The 16366-nt window shown below is 39.8% G+C and overlaps 1 protein-coding gene across 1 annotated transcript in view; it reads left to right on the top strand.

Annotated features, from left to right (window-relative positions):
• SHQ1 (SHQ1, H/ACA ribonucleoprotein assembly factor) overlaps window positions 1–16366 on the top strand; it is a 101080-nt gene that overhangs the window by 24147 nt on the left and 60567 nt on the right. The window contains exons 7-10 of the mRNA XM_089519613.1: window positions 491–645; window positions 2477–2530; window positions 2727–2850; window positions 16204–16324. Of these exons, the coding sequence (XP_089375739.1) occupies window positions 491–645; window positions 2477–2530; window positions 2727–2850; window positions 16204–16324 (454 nt within the window). The remainder of the gene's footprint in view (window positions 1–490; window positions 646–2476; window positions 2531–2726; window positions 2851–16203; window positions 16325–16366) is intronic.

Below are 16366 nucleotides of genomic sequence, written 5' to 3'. Positions count from 1 at the left end.
CGGGTTATGTCTTGAAAGGATGTTGTAAAAATCTATAACAGTGGCATTAATAATCTAGGAAATTCTTAATTTGTAAACAACATTATTGCTGTTTGCTGATAAGATTCAAATATGTTTTGTATAATGTCTCTCTGTTTCTCTTGCCTGAGAAGGGTATAGTCCAAGTTTTAATACTGTATTTTCTTTGTTACTGAAGAGAAACTCTTTCACTGTTTCCCAGGTGAAACACTGGGATAGTTACAGGTTTTCCACTGTATTTGGTGAAAACTCATAGCAAGTCAGAAAGAATCTGCTCTTCTAAACCGAAACAGGCAAGCAGATGCTGCAGTAGTTAAGTGTTTAATTCTGAGTTTATCACTGGAGTAGTTTGAAGACTTTGGTGAGAGGAGACATTTCTTATCAATACTGCCCTTATTAATTTAAGGTATGTGAGGTTTTTTAAAGTGTGGCTATGAATGTGATATGCTTAAAATAACCTTTTCTTTTTTAGTTTCCTTTACAGAAGACGAGAAAGAACAGCTGAGAAAGTTCCTCAATAGAACTTTTCTGCTTGATAAAAGAACCTGTCATCAAGTATATCTGAGCTTAGTTGATATACTTCTGGCATACTGCTATGAAATCTCTGCCACTGAAGGAGAGAAGAATGTGAGTTTCTTTCTCTTTTATATCCCCTCCCCCTCTATAAAACTTTTTATGTGGCTTCAGAATTGGTTAGTCATGGCTTTTGAAATATACTTTTATCCCAGTGTTAAAATCCAGGACTGATATAGTGTTAGGTTAGTGTGTCAGGTAATTGTTTCCAATTAGCATCCCAAAGTATGGTTTTCTGTTTTTGTTTTGTTTTTAACTATCAAGACTAGTAGCTCTGAGGTCAATGGGATAGTGAATGTGTTCTCAGTTTTAATTTAGACTTAAAGGAGATATCCATATTGTTGAACCTATGCAGTTGTGGTGGTATGAGATGCAGTCCAACTTTATCTAGACAGTCCCATCTTACCACCATGCTTTAGTGGATGAACAAAAATAAAGGAACAGAAGTAGGCAGATAATATAGGTTCCAGAAGGTGATACTGTATTGACCTAGGTATGCTGCTTCTCTGATTCATTCTAAGTAAGAATGAGTTTAGTTTTGTAACTATGTTGTCCCAAATAATACTTTAGGTATAATACAGTTGGCCCTTTCCTTACGCAAGGGATCTGTTCCGGACCCCACCATGTAAGGGAAACACTGTGTAAAGTCAAGCCCCATTAGAAACAATGGGTCTCGTTGTCGCGGTGTGCACCCATCGCGCCCCATTGTTTCCTCTGGGACACATGAGAAGCCTTTTCGGCGCGGCTCCCAGCATATGCTGGAAGCCGTGTATAGCGCACTCGTATATGACACGGGCGCACTGGATATATGTTTTGTGTTGTTTTAGCTAAGATGCTTGGTTATCTTGCTTAGTTATTCTGCCAGCTGTTTTATATGTTTTCTGTACCTTTTTCTGTGTACTGTAGTTTATATTTAAAGTGTCTTCAGCAAATGCTGTTCAGTCACTTTCTTCTTCTCTTTCTGAACTACGTTATACACCCCTCCTCCACATGCACAGACTTAGCATTTGTGGTTTTGATTGTTCGCGAATGTTAAGCCCGCTGGTACTCATTCCTTCTCCTCCCTCTTGGGCTTTTCTCCATGGGGGGAAAAAGCCCAGGAGGGTGGGAGCAGCCAGGAAGAGTGCATGCCTGTGCCTCTCCCCTCCCACCCTGCCATCCCATCTTTTTAACTGGCTTTCTGAGCTGGTTAAAGGCAGGAGACTGGGGGAAAGAACGGAGCAGGCGCGGGCCTGTCCCGTTCCCTTTCCCTCTCATGTCTTTAACGGTTGCACAAAACCAGTTAAAGGCAGGAGAGGGCAGGGAAAGAGTGGAGCAGGCACGTGCTTGTTCCTTTCCCTTGCCCTCTCATGCCTTTAACTGGCTCCCAGGTCCAGTTAAAGGCAAGGGAGGGCAGGGGAAGAGCCATGTGAGCTCCCTCTTGGCCCTTCCCATGCCTCAGACAGCCATCCCAGGCATCGGAGGGGAGGTGGGTGGGGCTCACCTTATTCACGATTTTCCACATTCACGGGGGTCTTGTTCCCCTAACCCCCATGAATATGGAGAGATGCCTGTAGTTTATTTGAAAATAAAAATATTTTAAAGGAAAGAATTAAAAAGGAGGAAAACCATTCATTGAATGCTTCAGATTTTAAAGCATTAGTTCTTCTAACTGGATATGGATTGAGTTAGTTGATACCTGCAAATTTTAGGAGCACTCAGGATTTGTTTGACATTATTTACTGGACAAACCATATTTTAAAAATTTTCTTCAAAATTCTAGGCTTTAGTCACTTCTAAAGATACATCTCTTACCATACAGTTGTAATTCTCTCAGGTCTATGAAAGTATTATTTTGTGTAGTTTCTGCATCATTTGCTAATATCTTTTTTTTTAAATAAACAAGGTTGAATCACCATGGAATATAAGAAAACTGAGTTCAACTTTGTGCTGGCTGGAGGTAACATAAACATATAATAATATTTTGGGGGAACTCATGTTAAATCCATAGGTCCATCTGTTAAAGCATTACTACTTCATTGTACCCCAATACAGAACAGAATTGGGATTAGAAAATAAACTGTCTTCTGTTGAAATAAATATGCACTCTGCTCCTGTTATTGCATTAATTCTTTTTTTAAAAAAATTCCATGCAGACCTTTACTGACATGTCTGACGTCCTGATATCCTTTGGAAGAAGAGTTGTATGCTATCCTCTCTACAGACATTTCAGTTTGGTAACCCGGGCCTTAAATGACACCATTATGATATTACAACTAGGTAAGACATTATTGTGCATGCATGACTTGAGATATGTGTTATCATCATAGTGTGGCAGCCTACAGAAGCTGGATATTTTTAAATCATAAATACTCCTGTTTACTAGAGCATAATTTTGAAGCAGAAACTCTGTGTCTCATAAATTGTGCAGATTGAACTGAGCTGGGTGACTTAGAATCCCCCCCTCCATTTCTTTGACAAAGACAAAGTGCTGAATATGGGCCTGCTAGAGCATGGGGGCTGTAGGAGTTTTAGGGTGATTAGGAGGGATTGTAAATTGTTGGAAAACCTTGCTGACTGCTGAAACACCATAGTGTTTCTCACCTTCTTCAGCTTTGTGGTCCTTTGTGGTGCTGCATAATTTAAGTACGTTCATTCTTGAGTGTGAAAAGCTTGGAAGTTAAAGAACTTGAATTTTTAAATAGGAGCTGAACATTAGGATAGTTTATCAGTGTCTTTTACAGGCAGATATATGACCACATCAGGCTGCCCTGAGTAGTGCCAAAACCTTAACCGAGTACAGAAACTGTCCTGGGGACAATGATCTTGATGATATTGGGCCAGTAGTACCAGAGCCCAATGATTTATCTTGAAACACTGATTTGCAAAATGCTTCAGGATGCATAAAACAGTTGTTAAAGAAGGAAATAAAGAGGCTTTTTAAAAAAGAATATTAAGAGGCACTTGGTTTTAAAAAATCAGCAAATCAATGGTTTTAACTGTTTCATCTACAACTCTGCCTGTTTTTAAAGTCCTGCTTCACTGTAAACATTTAAAATATGTAGAATATGTTAGATTATATGTTGTGGGCTTCAGCTGGACCCTGCACTGGTGTTAAGATGGTGGGAACATAGTCGTGAATATTACCAGTTTCATAAACTGAGACTGCCATGCTACTCACCATTTTTGACCTCTTGGCTTCCTATGTCTCAGATTCTGAACATCTGTGACTCAATAGCTTGCATACTTGTATGAAGGGGAAAGCCTCACCTATGCTAGTAATTATAAGTTCTTGTGACAAGTTCATAGACTTTGTCTTCAAGTAAGTGCTATGTAATTCTTTGTGCTTGTGAATAAACAGAAAAAGTAATTTCACATCTGTCTTCCTGTATTTAAGTAAATGACATACATAGAAATGTGAAGGCCCAGAAAATACGAGGAAAAAAAATTCAGGAAAAAAGTTGAGGAAGAGTTTTTCCCCCCTGAGGTCATTTTTTCCTGGAAAAATGAAAAAAAAATTATTATGGAATGTTTTCTTTTAGAATGATGAATAAAATGTATATGCCAAGGTGTTCACTATTTACTGCCCGAAAAACATTTTCAAATATTACGTAAGTGGAACACTGTACGGTATCAGGTCATTGCAGTTCATGATCTTGTTTTTCTTCCTCATTTCTTTTTGTGAGAATGAGTATGTTATACCTGATGGACACTGTGGAGAACTAGTAGAGGCAAACTAATGTTCTTTGTAAATTCAGTTTGCAATTATATTCTGAATGAAGTCTACTTTTATTATAGCAAACATGATAATTGTATACCAAACCAGGTTATATGTACTGTTTTTATGTTCCTAAAGTGATTTTCAGAAGACAATCTGTAAAAATATTGAATTTTTTCCCCCTGAAATTTATCAAAAAAAATCCATTTTTTTCTTGAAAAGATGGGAAAATGTTCTTCCCTTCCCCATTGCTTTAGAATATCTGGTACTCATTGTCTTGCAGGAGACTGTTTATGCCAGTTTTCTCTCTGCCTCCCTCTGCCTTGAAGTTGCTCTGGTTAGCCAGGGTAGTTTCAGAGCAACATCAGAGGATGCACTCTGGACTATAAAAATTGCGTACCTTGATTCCGTCAGCTGCATCTTGATTGTTTCTGAAAATCAAAGGATTGCTTCATTTGTTAAGGGACAAGATTGAATCCAACCCTGCGAGTCTTCTTGCCTTATATTTTTAAAGGGAGTTACTTCCATTTATTGAGGGACATAATTGAACCTAACCTGATGAGGTTTTCTCCCTTCTTTTTTTAAAAAAAGGAGTTGGTTCCTGTTTCTCTAGCATTCCTGACACACTTCTTCAGATTTATGTCTAGCCATGTGGCTTTGAACACTTAAAGAAGATGGAGAGCAGGAGCTTTTGTTCAGAAGTAGAACTTTCAAACCGCTCTGAAAATTTTATGGGATCAGAAATGGCATGCAAGATGGGAGACAATTGTTGCAATTGAGCAACAAAAAAAGCTGCTTAGGAATGCTATAAACTATGTCTTCAGTGAAAGACATGACTACCAACTATTGTCTGTCTACTGTCTGTTGTCTGTGTTAGACTGGGTATTTGAACTAGAAAATGTATGAGAAATAGTTTAGTGCACTGCTAAGAGTAGGTGAAATCTTGTGATCTTTAGGCTGAGTGGCAAAGCTGAAGTGAAAACAGCATATTTGGGAAGCAGTTTCCCTTCTACAGCAGCTAGTAGCTCTTGTGCCAGTCTTTAAACTGCTATTTAAACTTTTTAAAGCTATTTAAAAAGTTTCCCTGTTTCTGGGAAAATTTAATAAACCCTGTTCTTTAAACATATGCATGCTCCCCAATACAGCTTTTGTCTAACAAGCAAAATATATTTGTGATTAAGACTCTCTGTCCTTTGATCAAAAGGACATTGAAATGTTAACTTTCACTTTCATATGCCTTGTTAGAACTAATTTTAAAAGCAACATGTACACATTCAATTGAATTTGATACCTGTTTGATTAGTGAGCTGGTAGTACATAAAATATTAAAATGCTGCTTGACATACTTAGTAAACTAGAAATGATGCTGTAAAAATAGATTAATTGCAAGTAGTTCATTTGTGTGTATAGACCTTGACACTGTTCTTCTGAAAACTACTGATAAAACATGTTTCACAGTCACTGTAGGAAGACTGTCCTGTTTCTGATGTTCACATCTGGTTACATGGATAAGGATTTTGTTTGATCTCTGTGTGGTAAAAGTGGTGGGTAGGTATGCTTTTTCGTACTTGGTCCCATACTTCACATTCTCCCCATGTTTATGCTTTATTATGCAGCCTTAAGCACTTGGAAGTAAATCATTTCTATTTCAAATGAGCTTAATCCTTTGCAGTATTGATTTGGGATACTGTCCCTATTCACTGAGCCCATATGACAAGAAATGAAGTTTTATACAGAATTTTCCTACCACTATATAGATAACAAATATTTATATTTGTGGTTTCAAAACTTTAATAAGAGGGAATCACCAACAGTGTGTTAACTGTGCTGAGCACTCTGGTGTTGACCCATTCTCTTGAAACAAAGGTGAAACCCATTGTGTGTTACTGTATTTAGCTGGTTATGAGGTATCACACCTTCAAATGTAGATGAGCACCACCCCCTGTGGTCAGACACGACTTGACAACCTTGTTAAAGGAGAATACCGTTACCTCTTTAAGGCAATTGCCAAATACACACCTAGGCAAACTTATCATGGGGTTTTCTTGGCAAGTTTCTTCAGAGGGGATTTACTGTTGCCATCCTCAGAGGCTTAGAGAGTGTGATGTGCCCAAGGTCACCCACCAGTTGAAAATTCCATGATAGGTTCAGGTTCTGGATAGGAGATTTGAAAGAGAAAAAAATTCAGCAGGGACTGTTTGGAGACATAATGCTGGCTGATTGAGAAGAGCAGCAGAAGTGGGTTCAGAGCTGAGGCTGGGAAATGATGACTATGGGCCCGAACAGACAGGCCAAAATAAAGTTGCTTTGGGTCACTTTGGAGGTGTGCTGTTTAAGTGATGCATGCGTCCTAAGAGGCCGGAAGCCACACCAAAGTCCTAAGGACTGGAGCACAGCTTTGTCGCAGCTTCTGGCCTCTTAAGATGCATGTGTCATTTAAACAGCATATCTTCAAAGTGACCCGAAGCAGCTTTATTTTGGCCTGTCTGTTTAGGCCCTATAAAAAGTACGCAGAGGCAAGGATGGAGAAAGCCTAATTTGAGGGAATGATCTCAGTACAGAAGTTGGTGGCTGAGGAGAACTGTGGAAATGTCATGAATCTTGAAGCAATCAGCAGATCAAGCATTGAAAGTTGTCAGGAAAAGTCTGTCCAGACGGAACTTCAGACCAAGGCAGTTTCCTTGGAAGTAGATGAAAAAAAGAGATAAGAGTCAAGTGCCTTAGTGAAACCGAATCCCAAAGTTCTGGGTAGACTCCAGAGTTTAGCAAGTACGGCAAAGAAGAATCCCCCAGAACCATCTTCTGATTTTTATCCCTCAAAGAAAGATTGAAACCACTGTAAAAAAAAGTGCCTCTCAAGTCCCATCCCAGAAATGTGGCTTGAAAGGATATCACAGTGAGTGGTATCAGATGCTCTTGAAGGGTCCAGCAGAACCAACAGGGACACATTCCCACTGTCTTGTTCCCAATGTAGGTCATCCACTAAGGAGACTAGTCTTTATACTGTAACCAGGCCAAAAACCAAATTGAAAGGGATCTTGATAAACCATAGCTTCAGAAATCCCTGGAGTTGTGAGGCCACCATACCCATTAGAACCTTGCCCAAGAGAGGGATATTGGAGACCATTAGATAATTCTCTGGTATGGCAGAGTTCACAGAAGACCATATTTCAACAATGGTCTTTTGTTGTTGTGTGCCTTCAAGTTGTTTCTGGCTTATGGAGACCGCAGGGTGGGCCTGTCATAGGGTCTTTTTCAGACTGGGGTTGCCATTGTCATCCTCTGAGGCTGAGAGAGTGTGACTTGCCCAAGGTCACCCAGTGGGTTTACATGGCTGAGCTGAGATTCAAACCCTGGTCTTCAGAGTCATAGTCCAGTGCTCAAACTGCTACACCACACTGGCTATCTGGCCTTCTCAAAGCCTCTTTTATGAAGAATGAAAACCTGCTCTGCTGCACTGAGTGATTCTCTTTTCCCCTTATCTACTTGGCTGATGTGCCTCTTGCTAATTTTATGGGTACATTAGATGTGGTTGCTTTCACCTCTTCAAGAATCCTCTCCATATCTTCAGGCTGCACAAATTGAAGTGTATCCAATAACATGGGATAAGCAGCAGGCAGAATTACATCTATTAGACTAGTATCAACAATAGCATCCACATCAGGGTAAAACTAAGTGACTTTGTCTCCAAAGTGTCTTGGAAATTCTTCACTCTAGACTGTCAAGTGATCACTTCTTGTGGGACAATGCATAAAAGGCACCTTACCATTCAAGATGGCCGTGCTGGGTGATGGTGTGCAGATCCTCTCATGTTAGAGAGGTATGATTTCTTTACTGCCATCACTGCTGTGACATAGACTTTCCAGTGAGCTCTAGTCTGTGTTTGGTTGGACCGGTTATGTTTTCTACTGTCAACATACTAGTCTCTTTCCCACTTGTTTCAACATTGCCATCTCCATAGTAAACTTGTTTGGTTCCACTCCATGGGAAGGAATGCCCAGGAGCGATCATGTCTATCTCCCTGGTAGACTTGCATTTCCCCACATTTTCCAGTAATATGTGACAGTCCATTCTATTGCCAAGCCAGCTCAAGGCTTGAGACAGTTATATGAGGGCTGTTTCTAGTCTTGTGAGAAGAAGGACTGTCCTGAGGGTTGAGACAGATCATATATATAAGAATATCTCATATACCACTTGCTTCATTTACCTGGGCATGGAGAATTGAGAGGAGGAAGAGCAAATACCATCTATGCAATTGTTGTTGTTGTTCGTTTATTAGCACCATACATTTCCATGGCACTTTACAGACATCATCAAAACAGCATATAACCTGCCAATGGCATACAATCTAAAAGTCATAAAATATAAACTATACAAAATTAAGTAAGTTATGCAGTTAAAATACAAACTGTAAAAACAGTTAATACATATAATCAAATATAAATATATAAAACAATATTAAAATACAGTTCTAAATGATTTAGAGAACAAGAAAGCCTTTAATATGAATTTAAAACTAGCAAGGGAAGACATAGTGTGCAGATGTTCAGGGAGGCAGTTCCAGGAGTACAGTGCAGCAAGTGAAAAAGGACAAAGCAGAGCCAAGGAAGAAGAAACCCTTGGCTGGGTAAGAAGCCCTCAGCTCCTGGACCACAAATCTCAAATAGAATGGTGAGATGAAATAAGGATTGATAGATAAGGGGGAGCTAAGTTATGTAAAGCTTTAAACATTAAGAGAAGCTTGTACTGAATTCTAAAAGGAATAGACATGCAACAGATAGAACATGTGGAATGTAATTTGAGGTCATTTTGCTGGGTATCAAATCCTTCTGGGTTATTCTGTTGTGAGCATAGTTGGCACCCACTCTTCCCACTCACACTAAATAGGAAAATATAGGATATGGGGTGCTTTGCCTGATTGACTGTAGAGGAGGAGGAGGAGGAGGAGGAGGAGGAGGAACAACTTCACTATTTGCAGTCCCAACAAGTAGAGCTCTGGCATTTGGTATATAAACTCTGATTGTTGCATGCCCAATTCTTGGAGGTTGGTCTGTCGGGAGTGCAGCTGGCACTTACTGTCAGTATAATAAGGGATATGGGATTTGGGGTGGTCCCATACAGCTTATATATGGGACCAGACTTCCAAGCTCCCAGATATATAGAGTGCAAGTGGTGAGATCCTTAGGTGGGAGTGATCATGTTCTCCTGGAGTTTGTTATACAATGGAAAGGAGAAGCCAGCCATAGTCAGACACACATTCTAGACTTTAAGAGAACGGATTTCAGTAAACTTAGAGAAGTACTGGGGGTAATCCCATGGTCAGGAATACTAAAAGAGAAGGGAGTTCAAGTTGGATGGGAGTTTCTGAAGGGAGATACTGAAGGCACAATTTCAATCAGTTCCAGTGAGGAAGAAAAATGGGAGATGCCTCAAGAAACCAGGATGGAAGACTAAGGAACTTTCAACTGAGCTAAGTTTGAAACAGAACATGTATAAGAAATGGAAAAATGGGGAAATCACCAAAGAGGAATTCAAACAAATAGTGAGCACATGTAGGGGTAAAGTCAGAAAAGCTAAAGCACAGAATGAACTCAGGCTTGCTAGAGAGGTTAAGAACAACAAAAAGGGTATGTCTGCAGCAAAAAGAAGAAGAAGTAAACAGTAGAACCACTGCGTGCAGAAGATGGCAAAATGCTAACAGAAGACAGAAAAGGCAGAATTACTCAACACCTTCTTTGCCTCAGTCTTCTCAAAAAAGGAAAAGGGTACACAACCTGAGGATAATGGAGCAGAGGACAGAATAGGGGAATTTCAGCACAGAATAAGTAAAGAGACAGTACAGGAATACCTGGTTAATCTAAATGAATATAAATCTCCAGGACCTGATGAACTACATCCAAGAGTATTAAAAGAACTGGCTAATGTAATATCAGTGCCATTGGCAATGATCTTTGAGAACCTCTGGAGAACAGGAGAAGTCCCATCTTCAAAAAAAAGGGGGGGGGAGAGGATCCCAACAATTATCCTCCAGTTAGTCTGACATCTGTTTAAATACTTGAAGGGATGTCATGTTGAGGAGGGAGGGAGCAAGCTTGTTTTTTGCTGCTCCAGAGACTAGGACCTGGAGCAATGGTTGCAAGCTCCAGAAAAAGAGATTCCACCTCAACATTAGGAGGAACCTCCTGACAGTAAGGGCTGTTCGACAGTGGAACACACTCTCTCGGAGTGTAGTGGACTCTCCTTCCTTGGAGGTCTTTAAACAGAGGATGGATGGCCGTCTGTCAGGAATGCTTTGATTTAGATTTCCTGCATGGCAGGGGGTTGGACTGGATGGCCCTTGCGGTCTCTTCCAATTCTATGATTCTATGAGATATGGCACAGCCTGTATAAAATGTGATACCAGGAAATACCATGCTCTGACCATTTATCTGTTCCAGGGATCAGGCAGGGTATTATGTGCCGTGACAATTGGAAACTCCTGAAGAGCCAAGACAAAACCCTCTAGACCATTAGCCATCTTGATCCATTTCACGACCCTGCCTAGCCTCTGAAATCCCATCAGTCTTACTGGAATTTGAAGGCCCTGGAGATGGAGCAGTTAAGATGATTTGCTCCAGGAGGCAAATGTATCATAACAGTGGAACTGTGTAAAGTTCCTACACACTGGGATTACTGTCATCCTACCTAACACAGAAAACTAGGTCTAGAGTGTTGCCTACACCATGGGTGGCATCGGGATCTGCTTGGTACAGACCCATGGTAGAGCATATGAAGTCCTGAGCTGCTCTCAACAGTGTAGTCTCAGCATGGACGGAAGTCTCCCAGCTTAATGAACCTCTGTGCAACTGTTTGGCAAGGCGGGCAGTTTGTGATTCAATTACAAATTGAATTTACTTTTATGGATTTTATTTTCTCTTCCAAGTGGAGCAACAAGATTCTCAGCTGTAAAGGACCTCTTTAGGTTTGCCAGCTTATGAGAATCAAGCCAAAACAACAACAGCAAAGCAGAAGAGGCCATCAAAATTAGTAAATGAAATACATTATTTTGTCCCTTGTAATCCATAGTATCAAGCAGACATAAAACATCAATTCCCATAAAAAGAACTTAGAAAAGGGAACCAGGACCATGGGTTACAGTGATCTGATATTGTGAATCAGTACTTCTCAGGCTATATATTGTGAGAGAACTGACATCTTTTTTTCTAATGTGCCAGTACCGTTTGTGCCTATTGACTCCAACAGTTTGTTCCTTTACTGGAAATTTACTGTGGGCTGGCAGCTGATGGCTTTCATACCAGCTGCAGTATACATGATATCTAATGGGGGGGGGGGGGGAACTACTTTGAAAAGTCCACATGCTTCATCACTTTTAGAATTAATGGAGGGGGTGCTAAATACACACATATTATGTCTTAAACATTTTAGTTATAATTCTTTTAGTTATAATTTTAGTTCTAATATAAACATTTTAGTTATAAATGAAAATATTAGATAATATTTTTTTTTCAGAAAAAAATAAGTCTTCAGGAATAAAGGAAAAATAGATTCCCCCTTCCCATTGCTGTTTCTCTCCCCCTGGACTTTCACATCTCTAGTGTAGATACACAGGGTCCCACAGTTGTACACCTGATTTTGCAATGGGTTCCATGGGCTTGATCTTACTTTTTGTGAACTAGTCAATTAGCTGCTCAGTCACCAAGTCAAAAATTTGTGTGTGTGTGTGTGTGTGTGTGTGTGTGTGTGTGTGTGTGCTTTCAGAATGATTGACTGTATTAGGCACCTGGCTTACACCACCTTTGAGAAAAGAATTCCTAAATGTTTACTGTTGTTTTTAGTAAGACTAAGTCCTTTGATCCGCATTGGAACTAGTTTTTGGCACATCTAGGTATGTGAGGTTTACATCGTTTTGTTGCCCAGATAGAAAGCCAGTGCTGAATAAGTATTGCAAGTAATCTCAATATTGTAAAAATTACAGTACAAAAGTCAAATGCAGAATGAGTGGATGCTCCATAATTGCCAGAATGCTGTTGGGGCATTATGTCTTTGTAACTCCTGCTTATGCCAGTGGTTCACATACTTTCATAAGAAGGTATGGGAGTTGAGTACAATTATGCTCCTCAGTCACACTTCTAAAATATCCTTTTGAAAAAGCTGGGAAACTATGAGCTGCACTGCTCCACCATCACTGCAACCTCTGCAAGCATGCAAGTGGAGTTTTATACTTTGCCCATGTTGAATAAGCTCTCATTTACTGTTTATTGAATACTATTGTTGGAATACTCTTGCGTAGTTTTCGTAGTTTCTTTAAGTATTACTTCAGCTCCCTGTTGAGATGTCTCTGTAAAACACTTATCAGCTATTAACAGTGCTCCCATAAGCAATTGATTCAACAGTTTCTTGTTTCTCACATCACACTTTCTGACGTTGGTTTCTACAGTTATTATGTTTGAGTTTCTTCGCAAGTTACTTTAGGATGGTGAAACGAGTACCGTATATACTCGACTATAAGTCGACCTCATGTATAAGTCAAGGCCAATTTTGGGGGCCAAAAATGTGGATTTTTATATGACCCATGGATATGTCAAGGGTCGGACTAAAGGGGGCAGCCCAGCTGGGGAGAGGCTGCTGGTGATTGATCTCCCTTCCCAGGTTCTCCCCAGCTAGGCTTTCCCCTGTGGAGGAAGCCCAGATGTGGGGGGGAGGCTCCAGGGCAATGGATCATCCTTCCTAGCCTGTCTGCAGCTAGACGTTCCCCTGCAGAAGAAGCCCAGCTGAGGAGCGATCGCTCACCCTTCCTAGTGTCTCCTCAACTGGTCTGCCCCTTGACTTGGTCGAAGGACCATATTGCCTTGTGTATAAGTCTACCCAAGATTTTGGAGGCCATTTTGGGGCAAAAACTTCTCGACTTATAGTTGAGTATATACAGTATATACAACTATTAAAAATGCAAAAGTTACTAGTGATTATTTTGCAGAGCAATTGCTCTTTGCAGACTTTATACTTACCCTGTTCTGTTTTGGTAAGATTGGAGATATCCCAAGTCATAATAATCTTGGACAGCAGGGGGAGTTTTGAGTTGGCTTCTTGGTGTTGGATAATTTCTCATGTGCAGTATTGCATTTTCTTCTCATGCTCAATTAGGGAGAATGAGGACTAGGTCATCCCCTTTTGAATTCAAGTGCTGATGTTTCAGTATTGACAGATCACTGTTCTCTGTGACCCATGAGCATTTCATGAAGTGATATTTGAACTTTTTACATCCTTTTTGTAGGGGGGGGGGGAAACCTTGAAATGCACAAGTAGTGGCAAAGAGGGTGTTGAAGCTTTCCAGTGAAAGGGTCTGACACTTCAGAAATCTATTTAATGTATCTTTATAAGTAGGCTCTCATTCCCTTTAAAAGCTTCTTTCATTTTTCTACCACTGGTGGTTTGCGATGGCACTGTGCCTGTAATAGCAGCAATCTGACAAATTGCAGGGGCTTGTCATGTTATTTTATGGGGAATGGTTTATTTCTTTAATATCTAGGCACCTAAGCTGAAATAAAACTAATGCTACACCTAAACTAATACTACATCTAGATTTTTCTCTTTATGCAATTAGCACACCTCTGACTTTCATTGCAGGTATAAACTTAGTAATACCAAGTACATCACATATCCTTTTATCAGTAGGGTGTGTAAGTTCATTTACATTATTACATGGTGGTTTTCAAACTCTCTTGATGATTCTGTAGAGGTGAGCAGCATTCAGAATAAATATACTATTTTAAAATAGTATGTACTTCCAACATTGTAACATGAATCTGGTTGTGTAAGCAAGCACCATCAATAACTTAGCTTGTAGGGGGCACCTTGTTGAACACCAGTAATTTATACTTAAGTGGAGGTTCACTCTATCTACTGATTATCCTGTATTGCAGTTGCACTCCTTACATGACACTGCCTTTCCTTGGTGATGGGATTGTTTAATCCTGAGGGGCAAGAAGCTATGCTCATGGTAGCACTGCTCCTAGTAGGGTCTCCCACATCAGACAGGCTTTTGCTGAGGAGCCAGACTAAAAGTGCCAAAGAGTTACAGGACAACGGAGGCAATAGAAGTGGCACTTTAGCTAATTCTTATTAGTACTGTAGAACACTAGTAATTTGTAGGAGGAGGTACTGGTAAACCACTAATGAATATATTTTTTTTACCATGACCATCATAGGATGAGACTTTCCAAAAGGAAAAAAGAGATAGTGCCAGGAGATGAGACTTCCCAGTTCAGAGGCACTCATCCAGCTGCTGGGGAATAGCAGAGGACACATAAAAGTAGCACTGTGTCTAATGGTGCAGCTGGACTCATGCCAAAACAGTTTCAACTGCTGATATGCTCAGATGTGAAAGGAAAGTCTGAAAGCTGCATAGCACATATAATACCAGCATGAAATGTTAGAAGCACAGTTTGAGAAAGACTAGACATTTTAAAACAAAAAATGGAATGTATAAACAGCCATAATTGGCGGGGGGGGGGGAGCAAGCTAAAGTGAATGAGAACAGGACATTCAACTCATTGATTTACTCATGACAATTTGGTTAATTGATTTCCATGTAGTTAAATTTGTGCATACTTGGATACATGCAGGGATGTTTTTCAAGATGCCCTCTGCCTTTGCTCGAACATCTGCTGTCGCCAAAGGACTGTGCTGACATTCAAAAGTTTGAAAGCTTTTTATGACAGAGTGGTCCCTTTGTATATGCGGGGGATCCATTCTGAACCACCACCACCCCATGTATGCAAAAAGGCCCATTGATTCTAACGGTGGCACACTCTGTGCAATGCAGACACGTACAACATTTTGTCCCTCCGGGCTTGCCGTCCACGTGAACTCAAGTCCGCCGATGTCAAGCCCGTGGATGGCACAGGCGGACTGTATTTCCTTTTTTCTTTCAGACTTCCTCAAGCCCTGGGTTAGTGGTTTCAGCTTCTATCAGCCTTCTCCCAGTCTTCTCGTATCTCAGGTGTGGACAAAGGGGTTTCTCCTGATAATGATGAAACATTATATTTTGCAGGCCCCAGTCAGCAGAGCCAGTAGTGAGGAATGCTTCGATATGTAGCCCAATAACATCTTGAGGTTACTTTGTCTACCTCAGTTTTAGTGACTTCTTGCGTGCTTTATGACTAACTTCTGTATTGTATATCATTACTCACTTAGTGCCGAATCTGCATTTTTACATATTGCAAATATGTATATGTTTTAATGAACAATTTTGATCGTTTAAATTGTTTTAATGGTTTAACTATTGTAACTGTTATTGTGTTTTATTATTATGTAATGGTGGGGATTGTACAGGGACAGTATAATGTGACTACTACTTATATTTTGTATTTTTATTCAATGTTGTAATATTGTTAATTGTTTTGTTATCGTTTCTGTTGTAATCCACCTTGATTCCTACAATATTTGGAGGGAAAGCATGATTCCCACTTCTGGATTAAGGCAAGCACTAGAACTATGTCTTCTATGCTATTTGCTTTAAAAAAATAAGTACATTGATATTTTGTGACAAGGAGGGATATTTTTCTCTGCTATAGCACTTTAGTGTAGATTTAAGTAGAGAATAAACATTGGCTGCTGTTATTTCAATACTTAGCATCACTAGCTATGTTCAGATAAGTTTTGTCCTTCATTAACTGTGATGCTTACCAGAAGTTTCAGAAAGCTGCCAATTTTCTTACATTTTCATCTACCATTGATTGGTGGAAACTAGAGAAATACTAATGGCATCCAGGATTAATCTGGCAGGTAACAGCATGGTACCAAGAAGATTTTCTACCAAAAACAAACAAACAAAAAAAACCCACAAAAAATTGAGAAGGAACGTAACAGGGATTGAAAATTAAATGTGTTTATTATTTTTTTCTTATCTGTTTCAGGTAAAAGTGCAGTTTTGAAGTGTCTGTTGGATATTCACAAGATTTTTCGAGAAAATGATCCTGCGTATATTCTTAATGACCTTTATATAACAGATTATTGCATTTGGATTCAAAAAGCCAAGTAAGTTATCAAATCTTCTGTGCCCCTGATGAAAGCATTTCG

This window comes from Sceloporus occidentalis, unplaced genomic scaffold, assembly GCF_023333645.1.
Source record: "Sceloporus occidentalis isolate IW3139 unplaced genomic scaffold, rSceOcc1.0.p SCAF_1, whole genome shotgun sequence".
Taxonomy (NCBI): domain Eukaryota; kingdom Metazoa; phylum Chordata; class Lepidosauria; order Squamata; family Phrynosomatidae; genus Sceloporus; species Sceloporus occidentalis.
This window is presented reverse-complemented; position numbering and strand designations above follow the sequence as displayed.